This window comes from Takifugu flavidus, chromosome 3 (genome assembly GCF_003711565.1).
Source record: "Takifugu flavidus isolate HTHZ2018 chromosome 3, ASM371156v2, whole genome shotgun sequence".
Classification (NCBI taxonomy): domain Eukaryota; kingdom Metazoa; phylum Chordata; class Actinopteri; order Tetraodontiformes; family Tetraodontidae; genus Takifugu; species Takifugu flavidus.
In genome coordinates, this window is record NC_079522.1 from 10696708 (window position 1) to 10721984 (window position 25277).

Consider the following 25277-nt stretch of genomic DNA (forward strand, 5'->3'; position numbering starts at 1 on the left):
AACTTCCCATAGACAGAGGTCTGTGGTCCTTTGCCATTACTGCTAATGCTACTGCTACATAACTGCTGAAGATTCTGTGTGTGTTGTCTCCATTTCAGTGTGTATGATCCCTCTCTCTTCACACACTTCTGTACCTGCTGCTCCACCTCCGGAGTGTTTTTATTCCATTTTTCAGCTTCCTCAGATGGATATAAAAATGTTTATTGGTGAGATTGTTCAAGGATAATTATACTATTTAGGTAACTAAAAAAACATCCTTTTCAAGGTTTCAATATTATGAAGGACCAGTAAAATGTTTATTATTCCCTTTTCTGACCTGCTCAAAGTTAATTTGTTTTTCCACACAAAATGTTACTTCCCAATTGGCCCAATGTCAGATGACAGTCGTGTCAAATGCGGAGGCTGCCGTTCTCCTGACCTTGAAGGTGACCACAACACCTGGAGGACACACCGACTTTAGTGGCTGTTTTTTTCTGCATTTAACAACCAAAATATCAACAAGATGGAGCCACAGATGTGTGACCAGATAATGGGAACACTGGATCCCCAAATAATGCAAATAATAAATACTCCATTTGACAGGTGTGCAACCTTTTAAAGAAAGTTTCAACGTTGATGTTATTTTCTGCAAGAGAACAAATATCGGCAAACGAATTTTGAAGTTCAGAGTTAATAAAATGTCTTTTATTTCCACTTGGTGGCGCTGTGATATTAAAGCTGAGGACTCCGTGTGCGGGCGTGAGAGGTGCACACGGGAGAGTCAAAGTTGACCTCCCGTGTGCACCTCTTTCACGTGTAGCAGGTCTGTGATCATTAAAAGTATTTGTTTTGTGTCTAAATGACACAATCACAAATGTCGCCATTATTCAACCGCCCTCGTCAATTTAGAATGATGACACGTGACCGATGTTTTAAATAAAGTGCAAAGATTTTTTTTTCGTCGACATTAGCTGAAACAGAAGCGTTAGAATAAAGTAATCAAACTTTGCCAGTGAAAATGGGGAGAATCAAAAGAGAACTGGATAAAAAATATAAAGTAGCGAAGCGATGCGGTTAATATGTGTAAAGTTAACATCATTTAAATAGTATTACGTCGATAAGAGCTTCCGGCTTCTTTCAAAATGAAATGTACGGAACTGAAATTGTGAGGTTTCAAAGAAGATTCATCACACAAGAACTTCAATGTAAAGCATAGGCTGAGATGATCCCATTGCCAGAGCAGGTCCAGACAGCTGATATGTGATGGACATAGGGTTTGCAAATGCTGCAACCTCCAGCGTGAAAAGTTTGGTGATGGTTTCGTAATAATGGTCTGAGAGTGGCAGCCAATGACTCTGAGTTCCCTCTCCCTCAACATGTCAGCAGTTCCTGGTGGCTATTGCCCAGCCTCCCAGAATCCTATCTAGCACCTCCAGGACACCCTATATTGTTACTTCTACCACCACCATGTGGGACCACAGACTGTCCAAGAGTAGATCCTCAAGGAGATTATCCAACATCTCCTCAGGTGTTGTAGGGACGTGGAGGTGACCCACACTATAAAGGTCAGATCATCCTGTACTCTTATCATTCCTCTAGACTCTTAAGGAGGATTCTGTACCCCTGTACCCCCACCCATCTTTCTTCACTCCTGTACATTCACACTCATTTTGGCAAGTTTCCCTCGACCTCTGCTAACTCCCTGAACCCCAAACTCCCTCTCGCCTGTCTACTGTGGGGTCTCAAGCATTCTGTCACCCCACCTTCGTAACAGTCAATCAACAGACAGCTGTAGTTTAAAAACCTCACATTTTCAATACAATACTATAATAAGAAACAATAATAACAAAATACAGTGTGTAATAATGAATAAAAATTAGTATATTTATCTCCCTGGGATGTGTGTGTTTCCTTCATTCCTTTTACTGGAATGAATGTTTTCTGCACACTTAGATTTTGCAAACACACACACACACACACACACACACACACTTTATTTTTTGAAAGCAACTGGCGGAAACGTGAGGCCTAATTATGTAAAACTTGACGCTTTGGAGAAAGAGAACAGCAGAAGGACGGAGGGAAAGAGAAGAAGGGGAGGCAGCGTCCGTGAGAAGGAAGAGAAGGAAAAGAGAGGAGGAGGAAGAGTCGGATAAAACCCAGCAGACAGACGGGCGACGGGCTCGGAATTAAACAGCCCAAATGTGGAATAATTTGCGGGTATCGCTCGTTTCAATTTGAGGATTATTTCCGTTTAAGGAATTATTTTTAATTGTTTTTCATTTTTGGGACGGTTTTCCTTTCCTGGAATTGATCCCGCCGCCGCTTCCTGCTGGGACTTCACGCGCACAAACAGAGGCGTCCGCGCGCGCGCGCGCACACACACACACATATACACACACACACACACACACACACACACACACAATGTCCAGCCTGGTCCCTCTACCTCTGCGCGTGAACGGAAGTCTTTATGCTGTGCTTTTATAATCTTCACGTTTTTTTGCGCACTTTTGTTTGTGAATGTGACCTTTGTCATCTGTGCGCGCGCTCGGGGAGGTTTACCTGAAATCTTCGGGCACTTTTTGGATGATTGTTTATTTTTCGTGCTCTTTGCCCGCGTGCGCGTGTGTGCGAGTGTGAACGCGTGCCGCCTCCACGCGGTCCTGCATCAGCACGCGGCAAATCAATGGGGATGGATTTGTTTACTTTCGCACGAGAGGGTTAAATATTTCGGACACTTTTTGATTTTAGCGGATTAATGAAGAGTCAAAACAATAAATACGAAAAATAACGGAACCGAGCCACTCGGAGGATGATGAAACGGTGAGTTTGAAGGTGGATCTTATCACTTTTTTTATTAAACCTTATTACTACGTCTGAGGTGTTTCTAAAGGAGCTGCGGGCGTTTAACATAACTAATAAAGTTGATTTTCAGGAGTTTAAATATTGCATTTAAGATATTCTGACTTATTTTACACTTATTTTTGGCATCTGCATGTGCCACATTTGATGGCTTTTACACTTTTATGCTATTTTAAAAGATTAAACAACATCAGCAAAATCCTCCCCTCCCATCTGTGGGGTCAACTGGTGTTTCACGAAGGTTAAATACAGCTTTATATAACCCAGACAGTGCAGTTATTGACAAAAATAAAAATAGCTAAACTTTCCATTCAAAGCCTTGAACTCGGTCACGAAAAACCACTAGGGGGCGATCCACATGTTTTACATTCACTTTTCAGAATATTTCAAGTTATCGCGATAAGGAAGCCAACTATTTCAAAAAGTGCCGAGTTATCCGACAGCTAGCTAAGAATACACATAATTTACAGAAATGAATCAGTTCAAAGCTAAATTTAGCTTTGTGTCGTATAAGCTTTAAGCATTTTGTTTTAATTTGCACATTTTTGTTGTTGAAACGTATTTGAAAGAAGATTTTGTGCACGCTCACCATAATCATATTCCTCCAACTGAGCTGCTGCTCGTCCTTCCGTTTTGTTGAAATTTTCAGGAATGAAAGTTTAATGATCCCTGCAGGGGATCACTGGATAAAATCCAACCAGGATTAAACCGTAACTGCACCATTGAACTCTAGGAAATCTGCCTTGTAATGGCAATGAGGCCTTCTAAATTTTGTTTAACTCGATTTGTGAAATCCCAATTGTTGTTTTAAGAAGCTCTACATTTTTTTTCTTTGACGTGTTAGAGGTTTAACCTCACACCATCTTCATCTTTATCTTAATGCAATAAAAAGTCATGTGACCTCTATGCTGTCAGCCTATGGTGGCAACAGGATAAATTCTTCCATGCAACATATACGTGAATACGTAATTATCACAAGACATTCAACGACACCTTCATAGATTTTCAGGTTAGTCTGTGTGAGCCTCTTTTTGATGATTTTGGCATTGGGAGAAGGAAGTTGGGTAACAGAAAGCTTTACGCCCGTGATCACTGCCCAGTGTCACTGCGGGGATGTTTATGTTGATGTTTATGTTGACTGTTTCATTAGACACGAGCTGTTCTGGTATTTAGCTAAGTCCATCCACATCATTCCTCACTTCCTGTTCAGTGCAGGTTTTGGTATCCTCATTCGTTGCTGGGCTTTAAGGGGAGACATATGCCCTCTGGAGTGTCCTTCCAATGGAGAAATTTGATGCGGCAGCATAAAGGCAGGGACATGAAGCCTTTCTGATTCATGGTCATTTACCACCATAAATAACAAATGCTGTCGCTAATGTAATGGTTAGCTAATTCGTACTGTAGTATATTCTATAGCCAGTAGGTGCAGACAAATGGATAAAACATTCTGGGATGACCTTAACAATCCAGTACTCTGCTGGTTTATGGAGTTTGTTGATCGGAAGACAGTGGAACTTTTCAAGTTGCTCTTGCTGCTAGCTCCCTTAGCAATTGATCTTTCATGTGGTCAATCATGACTGTTGAAGGACGTTTTAAGGTTTTTCACATTTGTTCATCCAATGGGAACTGCAGCTCAACAGCAAGCTGCTGGTAAAGTTTATGACATTACAGCTAGCTACTTCATCCCTCCCAAACTTATCTTGTCCTTGTAAAGTCAACATAAGTGAAACAAAACTATTTAGAATTGTACATTTTGAAAAAATGTTGAGTTCTGCAAAACAGTGTATTATAAATGTTTGCTGCGCATGCACTCAAGTACAATTGTTAAGTAAAAGGACAGCCCGCTCCTGATGGAAGGCCAATCTGACTGACATTTGGCTTTAAAATTGTTGATAAATGTCTCCACTGACCACAGGCGGATCTGTGCCTGTGTGCGTGTGGGTGCCAGTGGGGTTGTTGATTGATGAGCATGGATGCCACACGCAGACGTGCACGCACACAGCTGTCCTTCAATAGTCTGGAGATAAGGGCCGTTATTGAAATTCCGGCTCCCTAACAGCCATCAATCTGTGTATGTATGTGTGTGTGCGTGTGTGCACGTGCATGCATGTGTCCGCTGAGCAGCGCTGACACGTTTTCGCTCTCCGTTGGATTATGACTTCCCCGGGAAATGAGGCGACGTGCCTTATCAGTCCTCCGGCTGGGCGATAAAACACACGCGTGCACACGCACTAATGTGGAGCCTCGAAACATCACTGCAGACAGAAACCTTGTGTGTTCAGCGTGTCTGCCTCACTGTCTGTCTGCATGCAGTTTCATTCTGGGACGTTCTTTGTGAATAGAGGATTTATTTGTAAATGTTTTGTCTTTTTAAGATTTACCAGTATAATGTGATATTAAATATTCTTTTACACAAAGACCCTGGTATTACCACACAATCGAGCTAGTAGCTATTATGTTTTAACAGGTTAGCTAGCGAGGCGGCAGTGAAGCACCCTTGAAGGGCAGACAAACATAAATGTCGGGTTACAGTTACCGTGCATTTTGAAACTTTGATCTGAGCTGTGTTTTCAAAAGGAAGCTTGGTTACCTAAACAAACGGTGCAACAAGAACCGGACACCGCTGTCGGTCGTCCGTGCTCCACTGGTGGATAAAAAAGAAATGTGAACAGCTCTGATTTGCTGGTATGATGTGTTATCTGTCATGCTTTTGAAGCAGGAATGCTTTGTTGTACAGGTGATGAGCCTCTGTTGGCCAGTCAGGAAGGATACAACCAAAACATGTTTGACAATGAAAACACAGTACAGAAAGCGACCTTCAACAAAAGGTGCAGTTTCCCAAATAAGAAATCACCAAATTGGGCAGTTATCCAGATCAGCATAACTGGATCCAGAAGTTCTTTGAACTCTAAGGGATTTCCTCCATCTAAATATAAACATTCTCACAGCATAGTCTGAAATGGGTTAAAAGAAGAACCTTTTTTGGTTAAAATCAGAATTCAACAGCTGGTTCTGGAAAGATTGTAGAACCTTTCGAGAAGAGCTTCTGCACATGAGTGGAAGCCTTTGAAACCATCTTCTCTTGTCATTTTTAGACAGGACAAGCTAAGTGTTGTCCACGAGGCAGACTGTCGTGTCTGAGGCAGAAACCAGAGGGCTGCATGTTCACAGCATGGTAAGGTTAAAGGTCAAAGTTCTTTCTGTGTGCTGATGTCACCTTATGCTTTAGTCCCTCCGCAATGTGATGCTCTCTGGTTTGACTCAAATCAGGAAACATTTTGGAAGGTCTGCTTCTGACTCTTTAAGCAAAGAAAACTGAAATCACAGTGTGCACTTCCTACACCAATCAGACACACGCACAGCTGTCTGGATAATTTCATAATGGCCCTGCGGCTGATAGCCAATCAGAGATGGTTGACAATGCCGTGTGACAGGAAATTCAATTACTCTTTCTTGCTCGCTCACTCTCTCTCGATCACTGCTTTGGTCTTTCTTTGTCTTGTTCACCCCAAGATGGTATCACTCTTTATCCTCTCTCCTAAACTTATCTCTTCCTTGATGAGCTTGAAAATGTAGACCTGTGTAAATTCCACCTTTTCTCAATAAATGCAAAAAGAAATGAAGCTACTGCTGCTTTTCCTGCAGCAGCTTTCTCTGCTTCATTTATGTTTGTCCTTTATTTGTAACAGTCAAGGAAGAAATATACGAATGAGATATCCAGCTGAAAACTATTGATGGATGTTTGGTTGTTGATCAATACCAGTAAGAAATATCCCAGTAAGATCCATTCAGGTCAACTGTCATATACAGTATGTCAAAGTATGTCAAAGTGACGATACTACCAGGTTTGATCTGTGTCAATTTCTTCTACATGTTTCAGGTTGATTCCAGCTCTGCTTATAGCATGAATCCATTAGCTGCTCTCAGTGTTGACCGCACTCTGGTAGGAGAAAACTACCGCCCCCAAGGAGGAAATTTCTACCCCAGCATTCTCTCCGGTGAAAAGCCACGGGAGGAAGGCACTTCTGTTCCCCTTCGCTATGATCTCCTTTATAAACCCGATTTCACACTGCTGGATGGGCAGAAATCTGCAAATGGATATGTTGGGCTTTACAAAGGCTCACCACCAGGTTTGCAGAAGCCTATACTTGTTCCTTCTGCAGGGGGTGATAGCCTAGGGCTGAACCAGCAAAATCTATCCAGTGTCAAACAGTCAGAACTGTGTCTGAATGGCGCTGGCAGCTTTCCCAGATTACATTGGATCAGCCCATACACTGACGCAACAATGTACCCATTCCTGGACATGGCATACAAGGCCTCATTTTTATCCCAACCATTACCCTTTATCCATCAGCAACTAGCATACCAGTCTCTGAGTTGTAGCCCATCGGGGGAAGAAAGACCTTTCTATCTGTCTCATTATACTCCCACCCATATTTCATCCACTCTGGGCCCTCCACTTAGGATCCACACAGCGACTCCTACTCCTGCTATTCTTTCAAACTTGCCCCACTCTCAGGACAAGATCTTACAAAGCCTTGGACCTCAGGTCACTCGGAAACATGCTGCCTTTATAAGCAGTCCACAGATACATCAGGACCCTCCACCCCAACCTGTGCCCCTCACTGAGAGACAACATGGGAGCAGTGGAACTATATCCAAAACGCCAACTTCCGCAACAACTACTCTAACCAGTAAAACTGCTGAAAATGGCATCACCTTAGAAAATAGTTCAGTTGGCACTGCTGACTTGGAATCCTCCTCGACTGTCCATTCTCCATGCTCAGTTTCAATAAGCCAACCTGTTAGTAAGACACTAAACAGAAGCACAACCTCATCTTCAACCTCAATCTCTTTGTCTCGTTCATCAACTGCGGGTACCGTGAACTCTGAGCTCTGCTCTTCCAAGAAATTAGAAAATCACAAAAACAAAGATATCTGCTCGGGTGGATCCAATGTGGAAAAGAGTTTTTCTCCTTCAGGTTCATCTCTGTGCAGAGATGTACTACCAAAACCTGCCAGAAATGCTCTGGAAAACTTTTTGGATTTGTCATCAAAAGAGTTGGAAGGAGCCCAAAACAGAATACCTTCGAAATTAGAAGCCCTTGCCAAATTGGGGTATTTACCACCATTGTCTTATGGGCGATCTGGCAATCAAGACATGCCCATAAAGGAGGGTGTAATGGCAACAGACAGCATCTCAACAAAGAAAACAGATCATTCTGATAAGATCAACATTGTATCTTCGCCTTGGCTCATTTCTTGTCCTTCTTTGATTACAACCTCTGACAACAGAAGATCACAATTTTTAAAGAATAGAAATACAGATCACCATCCAATGCCTCAAAATCCACATGGATCTACAGCAGGTATGGGCAAGGATATTCTTAACTATGCCACCGTGGGAAGGCCATCTGAGTTATGTCCTCCCCCAAAGTCCAAACTTGAACAGCAACGCATCCCCTCCAGTGAATTGAAGAAAGTCAGTTTGAACAATAAAGGTGATATTTATAAATCTCCAGGAAAACACAACACAACCTCTGTTAAAGTAGAGGTGCCAGAGATCCAGTGTCATCACAAACAAAAGCAGTCCTTGCGTTTGGAAAATGGAACATCTTCTAGTCCCATCTATGGTGAGTCTTACTTACCGCCTGGCTTATCTTACACTAGCCGCTATATCCCATACTCAGTTGCTGAGAATATATCCCTCCAAAATCTTGCAACAGGAAAAGTGCCAATCTATACACAACTGGGATTACTTGGAACTAGCTTTTACCCACCTCGTATGGCAGCAAATCACGGCATGCCATATGGAATACATCCAAACCACGGGGAGGACTTGATATACCCAAATTCCCAAAGTATGGCCCTTTCTTCCATTTCTTCCCTTCCATGTTCTGACCCACAAGAATTCAATGATGAAACCATGAATTCTGAACTATACAAGTACAAAGGAAGGCTAGAAACAGAAAAATTCAAGAAGAGTGACAATGAAAAACACAGTCCCTCAAATGAAATGAAAAAGGGTTCAAGTAAATCCATGGCATCTGCTAAGGATGATGTTTTTATTGACCTGGTGCACGATGAGACAGAAGCTGATTCATCCACAAGCAGGAACCTCTTGTTTTCCAACAAAAATTCAGATTTCTCCACAAAAGGAGGAAGTAGCTCTAACCACATTCAAGAACGGATGACCAAAGCCCTTGATTTACAGGCTACAAAGCCAAAACAAGAACAGCTTCTCGATAGTACTCAACCCCGACTTCCCGATCCAAACACTTCTCAACATCAAACTCATTGTGAGGATATTTCAGGGGAACTTGAGCCACTGAGTCCTCTTCTGGACATCCCGGAGCAGGAGACAATGCGTTGTGCACGAACATCTATACAGTTTTGTGGAAGAAAAAGCAGAACCTTTATTAGTGCTAGGGATTTAATGAGAAGATGTAGTAATAGTAGTATTCATGGTGTCAATGGGATGGATGCCAAAAATGAATCCAAATTAGAGATAACAGACAATAAAAATGTTATTCCAGAACAAAGCCTTCCCACAAGTGACCACTCACTTGATCAATGTAGCAAAAAGTTTTTTGAAAATTGTGAAAGTAATTATTCCAACATCGTTTGTAATTCAGATGATTTAGTTTCCACTAGAAAAGGTTTGGAATGCAACAGTTCCGGTTCACAGGTCCTATCATGCATTAGTTTTAATCCCAAGGATCCATTAGGAGCAATCAACCTAAGGTCTCCACTGTATTTTAACATAAATCCAAAAAGTCAAGAATTTGACAATCCATGTGGTCAAAGTTTTGTCAACACCGATTCTGTCGGGCCCTGTTATGAACATTTTACTCCCAGGACACCAACTTCTGAGACCACAGTTTATCGACGTCAAATTGATGAAAATGGTAAACCTGCAGCTTCTGACTGTGACAGCATCAATCCCAGACTTCAACATTCTGAAAAACAAAATACTGTGCCCCCAGAATGTGGCAACCTCAACCTTAATGAGAAAAATTGTTCTGGAAATGTCTCTAAAGATCAGATTTCTATCAGTAACCATTCCAAGGCCGATACAAACTGTTTTTTCCCTGGTTCAAACTATAAGGGGCGTCTCAACAATGGAGACATACCTGCGAGTCTTGACGGTCTGTCCTCAAATATGATGGACTCCAAGAGACAAGAAACAAACTCTGACTTCAGCAGTTGTGGAGAAGAATACAAATATATTCAAGAATCCATGGATTCACCAGAAGACAAAGTCCTCGACTGCAATGAGAATCAACGCTCTATCATCTCCACACTCGCCACCAGCTCCTCTGGTGACGGGGGGGACAGGTTTAAAAGTGTGACCACCCATGGTTTGGCTGACTCCAGCAAGCTGAGCAGAGAACAGCAAGGACTGCAGGTAAGATCAGTGTTGACATTCCCATTGTCTTCCTCATCACATCATGAATCAATGAAACTTTGATAGTCCAGTGAAATGGAGAGGTCAAATCTACTTTCCCCTGTTGGTCTAGAATTGGAATGTTTGCACTACTCTGCTCATTCAAGGATTGTTTTCTGATGTCGCCTTTTTCTGTATATGTTCATTAAGGGGATTTAGCCTACCTTTGCTAAAAGTGAACACAAGCTTTCTCTTCACTTTCAGTTTCACTTCACGTGATTTCACGTAATGAAAAACAATTGAAGATTTTGATATTACTGCTGTAGAAGTCCTATATTCAAGAAATCAGTAGATGCCACAGAAATTGTGTTTGCAGTGGTTGTGTTAATTGTTCTTTTATTCATGTCGAATCTGACAAAAACAAGCACTGTCGAGTGAAAATAGTCCAAAAGTGCATTTTTGTCTGAAATAGCCCAAGTAGGATGTTGTGACAATATAGCTGGCATCGTATTCTAATGGTACAAATACGCGGGCAACAAGTCCAGTTCCATCTACTTCCAGAAGAATTCGATGTTGGTTGGTTGGTTGCTGAAGAGTAGATGGGAGGACGGTGTCAGATTACCTGGATACTCTGTCGAGCTTTTTCACTATTTGGGAACCCTCTTAATGAAACAAAGATCATGTAAGATCTTTCGTTCATCATTTTTGACACTCCATTTAATATTATTGATTCTCTGCTTTGTTTGCCATTTTCTTTTGGCTGCTTTATTCCTTCTCCCTCAAAATGAATAAATCTCGATCCCCCGTGTTCTCTTTGTCCTATTTCATCAATCAACAAATGGAAGAGAACAAAAATGTTGCATGAAATGTGTGTACATTGTTTTGATTTATCAGATTTTATATTTTTGGCTGTAAACAGGTAGATGACAGACTGATTGTTGATTTTTGGAACAAAATGTTCTGCTATCAGGCTGTTTTAATTCCTATGAGAGGCTGTTTGGGCACTTAGACGAGGTTCCCAAAGGAGGCGGACGGAGGTAGTGCAGGAGGTGCTCAAGGGAGGTTAGCGCTCAAATTAAGTCACTTTTTGCTCCTGCGCCCTTGGGTGCTGCCGGCTCTGGGCAGCAGCATTAGATGGATTTGTAGATCGTTTCATGGACCATTAATTTTAAAATGGGTTTGTGGTCAGGGCAAAGGGAGGTGACTGAGAATACTGGCCTTTCTAAAGGCACACGGAGAGCGGTTAACAACGTTTAAGAGGGCTGGTTTGGGTCACGTCATTGTAGAATGGACATCATATCTAGCTTCAGATGGACTTTTAGGCAGAGGATAGATCACAAAATCTGACCAAATAAGTATTTTATAAATTAAAAATGACATAATTAAGTTAATTAAGTTTACGCTCTAAATAAAACCAACTTGAAATGAAATAAACTATAATTCTAAAACAAGTGCCGGCATGGGAATTCGATGATTTGAAAAACTAACAAATGTTGAATAAAGGATGAACCATTTCAAATGATAGAGTTGATGGAGAAATTACAGAGGAAGCCACAGAGACCATGCTAAAGTGTCTCAAGGGTAGTTGTAGTGCTCCCGCTAAAATGAGAATGCCAGAAGATATTAAAGTGCTTGAAAGGAGCATGATATATTCATAAACTGCAAGAAAAAAAGCATGAAAAATGCCACTTAAAGTGTAAACTCTGGCTGAAGAAAGCAAGAAATTTGAAATCAAAGGGAAGTTTGGATGATCGTTGAAAACCTACTTGAAGTGGAACAAAAATTGCATGATTTTAGAAAGAGTCAAGATTTTGAATGAGTCAGTGGTGCAATTAAAGGAAGCTCTGAAAGGAACTGAAATATTTATTTATTTATTCTATTTTATTTTTCTCTGCGTGCTCCATTTCCCCATGTGGGACAAATAAAGGACCTGAATCTGGATCTGAATCTGAATCTGAATCTGAATCTGAATCTGAATCTGAAAAAAGGTCCTTAGGTAAGGATGACTTTGTGCATTTCTCCTAGAGCCCTAGTTCTTCACAGTTTTTGAGAAGCTGGAGCCAGAGTTAGAGATTTATCCTGGTGTATTTGTGGTTTCTGATGGGAAAACAGTTTGAAGGTTACAGTTGTTAGTCACGTTGGAGATGTCGAGACTCCATCTCGAAAAATTCTCAGACCCAACTGAAGTTGTGGTGCTTTTCAGCTCCAAAACCAAAGTATGACCACTTCCTCAATATAGTGAATAGAGTGAACATTAGACAACATTCTGGCATAAAATCACACATGACATCAATGTGCAACGTAGCACAGATGAGCAGGAAGCCCTTCCTGTTGTGATGATGGTACGTTACTGTCACCAGACTAAGCTCTGCTGCTAAATGGAAATGCAGCATTACACAAACAAGTGACAGGGTAACATCCTGGAGCTGGCGTTGTCCTCACACATGTCCTGTTTGCTCCTCTACAACCTGTTCTCCCCAGCGCAGCGCCTATCCAACACTTATCCAGACAGGAAACAGGGTGCATACACAGAGCATATATCTGAGCATCACTTAAAGGTCTGTTGTTGGAGTTGATGCAAAGCAGATGCTGATTCTTTTGAACAGAATAATCTCTCATATCACCCATATGAATCTGTCACGCTTCAATGCATATGTAGCCTAGAGAAGCACAGAAACACTTGGAAAACTTCCTGTTAGACTTCAACAAAATTTTCCTGTGAATGATCCAAATTGACAACAATCGTATCAACAAAGCAGGAACAGACCAGATCAGCATCTCCAGACTAAAAGCACATGTTCCCTCTTTCTCCCTGTGCAGGTGCTCCTTCTACTGCTGTTAAGATTAACATGAGCACACAGGTGACCATATTAGCAGGTGTGATTAGCATACAGTAAGTGTAGGCTACGTGTCATTTTGCGCCGATGAGGTGAAACTCTTTGAACAGTGGTTAACTAACACAGAAAAGGTTAAAATAACCTCGACCAAAGAAAGCATTGAATGAAGTTCTAATTGAAACAAATCATGACAGAAATTGAATATTTATAAAAAAAACTGCTTTGTTCTTAATGGTGTCAAATGGCTTCTTTTTGTGGTTCTCCCAGTGTACCCTGCTGAGTTTCCCTGAACTGGAGCTGAAGGAGAAAAAGGAAGAAGAGCAGGAAAAAGGGATGACGGCAGCAGCGGCTGCAGCGGCGGCAGGGGAGACGGAGCTGGCAGACAGCCAGCCCCAAGGCGAAGGGAGGAAAGATGAGGAGGGGGGGGGTGAGGGTAGGAAGAAAGTGGGAGGAGGAGGGAGGGAGTGCTGTCAGCAGAGTGAAGGGAGGCAGGGAGGAGAAGGAACCCCCCCTGAAGACACTGCTGAGGCTCCACGAGGTAAGCGGATTTACGGAAGGGTCTGGAGGATGCAGGCACGTTCGTGCGCGTGTGTGTTCACGCACAGACACACACACGCACATACACACAGAGCACAAAACAGACAAAGCAAACTGTGTATGTGGGATGTGTGTATATGCATGTGCATACCGCACAAACAATTGAACTCTTGATGCACCTCACCGGCTGCATGCTGAGCATACGACTGCTCTCATTTTCTCTCGAAAGCCGAGTGCCCAATCAAACAAGCAAAACAAACACACACACACACACACACACTGGTCACATAAGCTTTAAAAGTTTTTAGGGTAAATCCCGATTTGGTGTAAGTGTAAGAGTTAACAAGAGTTTTTTTAAAGTTGGACAACTTGATGATGATATTGGGTTCTTTCCAAAAATGAATCTTTAATAGCACAAATTTTAATCTGTTAAAGAGGACAGGAGCCATGACAGAACCTGGTGTTAGTCCCTAAATAAAAGTGTTTCATCCGCAAACATTGAGAAAATTGTCAAAATAAAATGGCATTTGTTAAAGGAATACTAAAAACAGCCAATCACTTCACAATCAAACATAGCTGGCAGTTGGTCAGTTCAAGGTGTTGAGCACCCAGACAGTGTTGTCATGACGACTGGCCCAAATGGCCTGCTGCCAGGACGCTTAAAGTGTATTAGAGCCACAGGACACATTACAACTTAGGTGATGAGGATACAAGAAGGAGAAAGATAAGTGACAATGAAGGAGAAATAAATCTGAAATTCCAGAAAAATCAAGCAGCAGATAAAAGGCTAACAAATTTGATCTGCCTCTCGAAGCAGCAGCGCAAGTCTTTAATGAAGAATTTAACATTGCGGCAAGACTCCCGAGAATATCTATGACATCCAAGAAAATGTGCCCTTAAATGAGCCCTAAAGGCCAAGGTAATCCTTCTCCATTAAACCATGCTGTAACTACAGGGCAGCATTGAGGCAAGAAAGAATTACATCAAATCCATTAATTATTAAAAGCATCAAATTTCTGTCATAAATTAATGGAAAGCAAACTCCAGAGAGGGTAAAGCTGAGTGATACGAATGCATCATTGCTCAAAATCCAACTGTTCAACGAGGGGTTAAAATTAGAGAAGCCTCACACAACAGCATCATCTGCATATTGTAATTATTTAGACTCACCTCGAGGTGCATGATACTCCTCTGCTGTTGCAGCATCCTGTTATCAGCAGCGTTCACGTGGATCTGCAACAGAGCATCAACTGCACGTGATGACAGATCAGTTTGTTCCTGGTCATTGATGAGGGAACATTGAGGCCCCTGTGATCAGGATAAATGTCCAATTTGTTATTTTGCTTTATTTTGTAGACTTCCATCCAACCTGTCCCCACACCCATGTATCCGTGACACCACTGCGCCATCACGCTGATAACGTCTATGTCCTCCACGAGAAGATTGACAGCACAGCAGAGGAGCAGAGGAATAATATAGAGGAAGAGGGAGATGTTCCAGCTGAGAAGAGGAAAGATCACAGTTTTGTCTCACAGCCACAGCAGCAAGAAATATTTCTGTCTGCAGCCAGAAGCCCGTTTCAAGGAAACACATCCTCACTGGGACTCGCAGGTTCAAATCTCAGCGTGGCCATAAACAGAAAGCGTATTTTTAGCCTTGAGCCATTTCACCAAAGCAGCATCGTTAGTGGGCGACAGAAGAGAGAGAGAGAAAAAGAGAGAGAACAAGAAAAGGAGGAGGAGGAGGAGAATTCGGGAACCCCCGCCAAGAAGGCCATGTTTACTAACCGTAAGTTAGTGAAGGTGGTCTTCCACCTTCATAGCTAAAACCTTTTACACTTGTTACATTCTGTTATTAGTCCCATAATTTGTTTCATACCAGTGAATCCTGCTAATGTCACACAACTGTATGATTTTACTGCCTGTGATCAGTTTTAGTCTCTTTTGATTGATTTCCATTTGTTTTCTGACCGACATCAGACTCGACCCTCGAGGATGTGAAGAAGCTCAAAGTTTGCATTGAGCTGAATGGCCTACGGTTAAACAAGTCCCACCTTGCCGGAGAGCTCCGACAATGGCTGCCGTGTGGCCCAAGGTCAGTGGAAGTGGACAGGAAGTTGAGAACGGATGACCCAGCCATCGGTGGAAGTGCAGAGGTCAGCGGAGTGTGGCGAAACCCAACACCTGTGAAGAGGAATGATCCGAAAGGTAAAATATTCACATTTCATCGTCTAAGATGAGAAAATTACATCAAATGTTGAAAATGTACAGTGTTTGAATCAAAGGTGTTTCCACACGTAACTCCCCTCCTCACTTTTTTCTGCCTGATTGATGGAGCTCCCAAGTAGAACAACACCAACCGTGTGTGTGTGTGTGTGTGTGTGTGTGTGTGTGCGTGTGCGCGTGTGTGTGTGTGTGCACACGCGCGTGTGAAAACTTGTCGCATGTAAACAATTTCCAGATGGAGCCCAAACACAACACGCACACACACACACATACACACGTGCCAAATAATCATACGGAATGTTTTGGCAGCCTCTTTGTTTTCATGAATGCTGAAGTTCTGTGTGCTCTGACAGACTGTCACTTCCTACAAATTAAGGGGCAAACGTGCAACTTTCCTGCTGCAACCTTTCTCCCAAATAATAAATGTCTTTGTCCACGGTTCAAAAAAGTCAAAAACCAGTCTCTTTTGTGCGGGTATACATGCAGCCACCTGGATGGATTTTTTGCTTTGATTTACATCTCAAAGCCATTGTGGAAGCAAAACAGGAAAAGAGAATGTGCAATGAGGAAATGTGGCAAACAGAGAACCCAGCAAAACTGGGAAAAAATGGACATCCAGGAGCAACAAAAGTGCATTTGCAACTTTTGTTGCTTCAGCTAATTGCACTGTTGACTTATTTCAGAGGTAAAAAGACAATAGTTTGTGAAATGTGACCCTGTTTAAACAGAATTTCTGTTGCACACATGCACGCTAATCAGAACATTCCAGTCAGGTGTGCGTAGGTGCACAAACAACTGTGTGCAACTGTCTGTGTCCAGACTAATGAATAATACAGCAGACGAATGTGGCGTGACTCCCTGAACCTTTGGCTGTGTGCGCACACACGTGATTGTATTTACTAATATTACACATTTCTTGTGTGTGTGTGTTTGTGCGTGCGTGTGCAGCCCCGGTGTGTTGCGTGTCTTGAAGCCAGCTGCAATAGAAAGCAAAACTCCCTCCTCCCATCCCCCACAATCCACTGGCTCGCTCGCGCCGCTTGGTTGCCCCTCCACTCAAGTGAGGAAGCTCTACATTTCTTTGTTCCCCTCCGTCTCACCACCTCTCCATCTTTCTTACTTTTTCTATCTATTTCTTCCTGTCTTTTGTGACCAACTCCTTAATTATTAAAGTAGAGACAAAGCAAAGGCAAAAACTGTTGCTGAAGCACTCCTGAGGTATGCTGACCCAACCACGCTGAGGGATACATGGATTACGCTGAAGTAGCCGATGTTCCTCGTTCTTGATGGCTGACCAATATTTGTGCACCCCTGGAAACTTCAAGGAAAGTCTGCTAAGACCTTCAATGGCAACTTTATGGTTTACCTTCCATCTGAAAGGCTTTAAGGATCTCAAACTCCACACTTGGTCTGGGAACCATGATTTATGGAATCTTTTTAACATCTGTTTGGAAGATCACAGTAGATTGACAGGGGATTATTTTAGGGTTGATGGAGGGTAGAAATCATGTCTGCAATTTATATTGCATTCAAATTTTTTGATCACCCAGACTGTATATTCAAGATCACAAGGAGAGGACGACTGAATAAAGTGCATTTATTCATCTATTTTTCATTACTCTGGAGTCCCGCAGAAAAAAAAGTCAATATAATGTAGTCCATTGCCTCCAATATTGTTTCCTTTTTTTAGACACCGCCTTAGTTGGCTAGCTACAAACATCCCATGATATGCCCAAGCTTTCAGTGACCCCAATAATATATCAGATGCGCTTGCGGTTCCCTTTGCAATGACGCGGATGGTGGAATTTGGTGTTGTGTTTAAGATGTTTGTGTGAATTTTTGGTGAAGTCTTGCTACATTTTGGATTTCGCACACTATAAAGTGTCTGGATTTTGCTTCTGACTGTATCAGGGTTTCTGTCTTCTGTATTAACTGATGAGAAAAGACTGATGATAAAAGACTGACCAGTCCAAAAAAATTGATTTATCAGAAATTAATAAGGAGTTGTCTATACGTGCAAACGGCATCAGGAGACTTTCTGACCATCTTGTTCTGAAGACCCCGCCTTTAGGTACCATGGAACCAAAGGAACTGTAGTGTCTAAACATTTTGAGCCAATACTGTGTCCCCAAGCACAGTGGACACAGAGATTCATAAACGGAACTGAATATTGATTCATGAATGAATGGATAGGTCACTTTTTTGGGGCTATCAATGGCAATTACAGTGGAAACGCTGTCAGGTACATTTTAAAATGTTCGACTTTGAATAAACAGTAACCGTGATAGAAAAGAAGGATTTGGCTAAAGCATTGACAGTGTCAAGACCTGTTCTAATGGTCCCGCTGAAAAAATAGAAAGCACTGGGTGACATCAATGGGACACTGCTTGGTTCTTAAAAAGAATAACTTTAAAAGAATAACATTGATGTCATGGCTGACATGACATGTTTGCAAGTTTTAGCCATCACTCAGCAACGCTTTTGATGCTAAACCAAAGTGGCGCGCTCATTTCTCTGCTTTTTCGTTGCGACAGTAGATGCAGTCTGTAGCTAAGAGTATCTCAAGAACAAAATAAAAAATCTCACTTCTTATCCACTTTCCCCCCAGTTTTCCACATGGCACCACCCTCCACCCCAGCAGATTTTCAGTACAGCTCCGCCCCCCTGCAGGTCTCCCCTGCACCCTTTGCCTCCCTTCCATCCAACGGTCTCCAAGACAAGCATCGGAAATCAAGAGACCACCAGGGAGCCTGTGGTTTCCTCTCCTCTGTCCCTTCACTTCCACTGACGACGTCCTTGTCACCTGACTCCCATCCTCCCCACTGTCATGAAGATGACCTCACCAAACCAAAGGGGAAGCGTCCCTGTAAGACCAAGCACACCGAAGGGGAGACTGGGCAGGAAGAGGCGGAAGGAGGAGGGGCCCAAGATGAGGAAACTGAAATGGTAAGCAAGATTTATCTTCATAAACAGATAGATTTGATTATATAAAACTGGTGAATGCCAGTTTTTGAAAATTCTGGTTGATTCAAGTAGACAATCATTTGCAAGATGCTCATCAGTATTCAGTCAGGTCAGGATCGACGGCCATGCAATACGGGGAACTGTGAGCCAGGACATAATGTAAAAGCTAAACGTTTCAGCTACTGGATCACGAATGGCAACTGGCAAATTGTTATTTTGTCAACCTCTGAACGGGGAAATCCATTCCTGTGCTGCTGGTCATTGTTTTGCTGCCTGCAAACACATCAAATAAAAACAGCCTCCTCTTTGTGGCAATCAGCCATCAGTCAACTGCCACAACCAAGTTTTACGTGTTGTGACAGTGTCTGCGTGGCACCTGCAACAGTTTCCTCAGATGTTGCTACAACAACCGGCGATGGAAAAACATTGAAAAACGTTGTATAGCTGAGATAGTAAATAAATGTAGTCATTGTTTTTAGCCCATGCAAAAGAACAGCACACGAATCAGCCGTCGGTCTGCCAACATCTGTCAGCATTTTGTGGTCGTGAAACTCGCAAATTGCTGCAACACATGTGTAGAGCAGCGTGTCGGGGTTTCGCTTCAGGTCCACGTGTCGTAATGCGACACTTTTTACCCTTGCACTAATATAGCGGTTGAACGTGGGTTTTTACACTGGTACACCCAGTTTAGAAAATGCATTTAGAAGTGTGAACGGCAAGTTCACGCTGTGGGCAGACCCATGTTTTGTGCAGCAGATGATGGGGTAGCAAGGTTGTATCTTAAAAGGGAGAAAATTGCAAAGCCAATTAAAGAAATTGGTGAGACAGGCTTTTCTCGATGAGGTAGGGCCGTTGTCCTGAGCAGAGCTCAGGGTGCAATACAGTCATGATTCCTGGGTATTCATTTATGAAATCAGTGGATATAAATCACCATAATTCCTGAGTAAAATCCTTGATATTGGCACTAATCTGTCATGGTTATGAAAACAATCAAGCGCTTTGGTAGAGCGACAATGCTGTGAAGGTTTTCTTGTTTTGTTCAAAACTGTCGAACAATTTCAAACTCTTAAAGACTGAAACATCTTTTTTGCTTTCTCTCCTCTGTTAATCGTTGCAATTATCATCGTGATTGGAGCTCGGTGGGAAAACTCGGCAGGGAAAGTGTGTATGTGTGTGTGTGTGTGTGTGTTGTGTGTGTGTGTGCGTGTGTGTGTGTGTGTGTGTGCGTGTGTGTGTGTGTGTGTGTGGGTGGGTGGGTGGGTGGGTGGGTGTACACGTGAGTAATTCAATTCACTGCAGATTAAAGTGAAGGAGAGAGCAAACGAGGAAAAGAGGAAGGGATGGAGTGATTGAAGGTTATAGCGGAAGAATAATATTCGCCGCTTCTGCTGTGTTTGCGTGCGTGCGTGTTTGCGTGCGTGCGTGGCAGCTTGTGCCGTTTTGACAGCTGCTGCACCGGAGTTTTCCTCAGGGCAGCGAGGAGACACAAACACACACACACACACATGCATACACACACACAGTCTGGCTCTCTCATGCTTCCTTTTGCTTGCTCTCTCTACCCTCCTCCTTATTTGAGTCAAACACACACATCCACACACACACACACACACACACACACACACACACACACCTCCAGGGCAAAGCTCGCATCCTATCTGTCGATGCGTGGCGGCGAGCAGCTTCGTTTGACAGACGCCTGCACACACACATTACACACAAACACTAAAACACACACGCTGTCTGGCTAAGCAGCGGAGACTGTTGCCGTGGCTTCAGCGGCTCAGCGATGCAGCTCTTTATCCGCCTCTCCGTGCCTCCGATTATCCTCATTTAGAGAATACATTCATTAATTTGAACTTTAAATAAGAGATTAAAACATGATGTTAACTAGCTTATATAACCATAAATTTTAGAAGAAATTTACATTTTTAAAAACAAACAATAAATATTATTTAATATTTTATTTAGAAGATGGCATTTTTATAATGGGGTACTTATAAGTATTAAGCAATGGTTTAAATTAAATGTCCAAAACTAAACAGACTTGAAGAATATAATAAAGAATTGGTTGGATTTGTGCTTAAACCAGGGGTGGGGAACCCCCGGCCTCCGGGCCATATACGGCCTCCGAGACCATTTCTACCGGCCCGCAACGCAATAAGATTTTTATATTTTATATGTGCACTTATACAGTGGGACCGTTCGCTAAACTCCGCGAGCTGCGAGTAGCAGCGGTAGCGTATTTTTGCCCTTCGTATCCTGAAATTTCTTTCGTAACAAGAGGAAATATTTTCCCGTTTTCTGAGATAAAACAGACGGTTATGTTATGTCCGAGTCAAGGTCAGGGTCAGTGAACACAGTATGTGATGTACGTAGAGGGCTGAACTGATTGATACGGACGAAAAATGTATAGCGAAACACACTAAACTCGACGAGTTGAAAGGACAGATGCGTTTGGATAAAATGAATGCTCTTTGTCGGCGTTTGGAGGCTCAACAAGCAGCGTTCACACGACCATGTACCGACAGAGAATATTACGCGTGCAAGTTTTGTGGTGAGTGAATTAATAGCCACGAAGCTGAAACCTCACGCCGAAGGAGAGTTCGTGAATGTGCCTCGTAGCCGCCGCTGAGGCGCTCGCGCCGGACAAAGCAAAATTGTTTCAAAGCGTGAATTTTTTTTCGTGAATAACTATTGAACTAAGACATATTTTGTTATGATTCCAGTGGCTAACGGTATGTTTTTATGGTCAAGGAATCTAAATATGTAGTCAAAGTATATGTGCGACTAATATTTATGGTGGAAATCACAATATGCCAGGAATTGTTGCGCTTGGCGGAGGTCTGCGCTCTCCGAGTGCTTTCTAGTTGTTATTATTGTCTTTATCGTTCTTTCTTTTCATTTATTTTCTTGATTATCTTGTTGTATTGCAGTTTTTGTGAGTAGAGGCCTCGAACAGGCCCTTACGGGTCTCTTGCCTCAACTCTGCACCTCTTTTTATTGTTTTGTATGATCATGAAAACATATTTTACTTGTTTGTCATTTTATTCTATTTTTTTGGTGATTTTATATGCATGTGTACTAAATAAATAATTCAAACTCAAATGCAGCAATCATGAGACTTAGTAACACAGTGGTTATAGACTTTTTTTGTCTTTTTTTTGCATCCCTAGGTATGTGTTCATAATAGTATGGCCCTCGGAGGACTTTATAAAAATTGAAATGGCCCTCGATATGAAAAAGGTTCCCCACCCCTGGTTTAAACTAATGTTAAGGGCACAAAAATTAACAGAAATGTCTGAAACATCAATAAATGTGCATTTTACTGAATAACTGTGGCGTTCAGTGAAAATGCAGCTACATCTTCCATTAGGTGCATATGAAATTTCAAATGCATGAAAAACAACAGTCAGAACAACAGATATAGACAAGACAACAAAGATACAGCTCCATGTAACTCCACAGAAGTGAAATGCTCACAAAAATGTGCAACAAAAGTATTCTGGAGAGGAAACAGGCAAGGAAGGGTTAAACAAACACACAAACAATGAGGAACTCCGGAGAAAATGCTTATTTATCTCCTTCCTGGCTTCCTCTCCTCCTTGAAGATTCCCCACGTCCTCCCCTCCATCTCCTCCTCCTGAGCTTTCTGTCCTCACCCTGAGGTGATGACACATGAACAAACACACACAAATGTGCACACAAACACTCTCAAACACACACACAAAAGTCAATGGAGCAGAGGTGGTGACAGTGCTATTTTGGACCGATATGTGTGTGTGTGTGTGTGTGTGTGTGTGTGAGTGGATGTTTAGCAACATCTGACAGTGATGGATGTAGAAAAAGAGCTTCCCTGTTTATGTGTGCGTACTTAATTGCTTTGTGGGTAATAAAACCAATCTCAAGTACATGCTAATCACTTCAAATCTCTCTCTCTCTCTCTCTCTCTCTCTCTTTCACACACACAGATCCCTCCAGCTGACTCGTCCAGCTGTCGACCTCCCACTCCGCTGCACACACATCCCACCCGGCAAATCCCTCCTGAAGCTCGCCGCCTCATTGTGAATAAGAATGCAGGAGAGACGCTGCTGCAGCGCGCCGCCCGTCTAGGATACGAGGTAACCTGTTACCAACACACACGTGAATCAAGACCTCAAAACAAAAACCTTTGTATTTGTGTTTGGCCTATGAAAACACAAGGGTTTCTTAAGTTTAATAATATCAACAATAATACCGCGGAACAAAAAGTGAGTTGGAACAAAAACACAACAACGAAAGAAAATCTGATTGTTCAAGTTGCCATACTCTCCGTTTACATCATTTACAGTGAATCAGGATGTCACTTCATCCTCAGACATGTTATTTCATCCTCTGCAGAACCTCCTCTCACCTTGAGGAGGAACCTCATTTATTTCTGAGGCCCCATTTTATCCTGATGTGCTAAACTCTGATTTTACCCCAATCACGAACTCAATTTCCTACTGAGAAAGTATGAAATATATAGAGTGAATTCTCCGGATTTTAATGACAGTCTGACCTTTGTGAAGCGCCACCATCAGGACAGAAACCTTATGGCAGGCGTCATCAGCTGAACTTAAACCTGTGGCATTTACCTAAAAGCAGCCGCTCTCTTCAGATGTCCTTCATTTAAATTCAGGAGACGTTCAGAAATTATTAGGAGGCAGAAGACTCAGCGTGTGTGCGCGCGCGTGTGCACATGTTAAACCACAAGCACAGACTCTGAATATTTCATGTGCCGCGCGACAAGCCTTGTCAGGTCTCACAAGTGTCACCCTGCCTCTTCGTGTCTCTCGTTAACGTGCAGCCGCGAAGCTAACGAGCTCAGTTTGCAAATGAAGCCGTCATCCATCAGGCAGACGTACATACACATGTGCATTTTTTAAAATCAAGCCGCAATCATTTCAAGAGATCGGAACACGATCGGCAGAGTGGGAGGATCTTTATTTTCAGTACACCAGGACACAGCAGTGGCATTTCAAATGGATGAGTTTTGCAGCATTATCTCATATTGCAACCGGCCACAAGGTGGGGTTTAATATTTCCGGCCGTATCTTCGCCTTAAACTTAATCTAAAATAAAATGCAAATTATCCAGCGGTGAATTTCCAGTCATGACGTCTGCGGCTTCCAGGGTAGCTGCTTTGAAGGACGATATCAAACGGAAAATTATTCAGTCTTCAAAGGCTGTGATCTCATTGGCTCTCCATGTTTCACCTCATGTCCAGGATGTGGTGCTGTACTGCCTGGAGCAACAGATCTGTGATGTGAACCACAGAGATAATGCTGGCTACTGCGCCTTGCATGAGGCCTGCGCCCGTGGTTGGCTGGGAATCGTACGCCACTTGGTTGAGCATGGAGCTGATGTCAACTGCAGCGCTCAGGACGGAACGCGGTACGAGTTAACGCAGGTTATTCCAGCAGCCACGTGCATGAGTTCAACATTGTTCAGTGTTCTATTCTTTGAAAAAGCCCAGGCCTTTTGTTTTGTTTATCTGAATTTTGGAGCAAAAAAAACCCTCAAACGAGGTTTGTGAGATAGAAATTACATTTTAAAAATTTTAAACAGACAAAAGCTGAAGATTTTACTGATAAAGGATCGATTCTGTTCCAGGCCGCTTCACGATGCTGTAGAGAACGACCATGTGGAGGTGGTACGTTTTCTTCTGGCCTGTGGCGCTGACCCCACGCTCACCTTGTACTCTGGTCGAGGAGCAATTAACATGACCCACAGCGCTACCATGGAGACCTTCCTGGAAGGTAGGAGGGTAATGAGGCATTATCATGAGTGACGCTGGGGTTGATACTAACAATTACAAACCCTCAAATAAAATCTTCGGGCAACCAGATGTTACAAGACCCACAGCAGCTTTAGCATAATCTTAAAATAATAACTTCACATGACCAAAAAGGAAATTGACAACATGAAATTGTGTGTGTGTTTGTGTGTATGTGTGCATGTACATTTGAGGGGGCCCTGAATATCTGTCCAGGCTCATATTTTCTGTCTCCCCATCCCCTTTTCTCCCTCCTGCTTTCCCTCTCTCTCTCTCTCTCCAAAGAGGTTTAATGAGGCTTGGATGTTGAATCCCAGAACAGCTTACTGCCCCCCTACACACACACAGACACACAAGCATTTCTGCCAGCATCCATCTACCCGGTGCCAAGCCGGCCCCGTCTGAGCGTAAACACTTAACCGATTCCTCCAGTCTTTCGCTGCGCGTGTGGCACCGTTGTTTCATCTTTCTTCCTCCGTCTTCTGGGATTTGTCAACTCTTTGATCGAGTGCTAACTCTGCATTTCTCTTCACAGACTATCTGTCTGACCTCCAGGGAAGGTCAGAAGGTGATCAGGGAATCTTCTGGGAGTTTTACAGCAGCTCAGTTTTTGGTTAGTTAACACACAAACACCTCACGCACATGTGAGCATGAAAGGAAGACGTTGAAATGGTTTGGTATTGTTT

The 25277-nt window shown here is 42.7% G+C and overlaps 1 protein-coding gene across 3 annotated transcripts in view; it reads left to right on the forward strand.

The window, feature by feature from the left end:
- Positions 1-2050: 2050 nt before the first annotated feature.
- Positions 2051-25277, forward strand: part of LOC130522593 (BCL-6 corepressor-like) — a 28750-nt gene continuing 5523 nt past the window's right edge. Inside the window, exons 1-12 of one of the 3 annotated variants that reach the window (XM_057027130.1) lie at positions 2051-2805; positions 5940-6019; positions 6534-6621; positions 6725-10252; positions 13336-13606; positions 14962-15393; positions 15585-15812; positions 18439-18776; positions 22766-22915; positions 24043-24209; positions 24429-24574; positions 25127-25204. In XM_057027130.1, coding sequence (XP_056883110.1) covers positions 6749-10252; positions 13336-13606; positions 14962-15393; positions 15585-15812; positions 18439-18776; positions 22766-22915; positions 24043-24209; positions 24429-24574; positions 25127-25204 — 5314 coding nt within the window. In that variant the 5' untranslated portion in view covers positions 2051-2805; positions 5940-6019; positions 6534-6621; positions 6725-6748. The remainder of the gene's footprint in view (positions 2806-5939; positions 6020-6533; positions 6622-6724; positions 10253-13335; positions 13607-14961; positions 15394-15584; positions 15813-18438; positions 18777-22765; positions 22916-24042; positions 24210-24428; positions 24575-25126; positions 25205-25277) is intronic. The other 2 variants (XM_057027131.1, XM_057027128.1) reach the window with 2 other exon arrangements.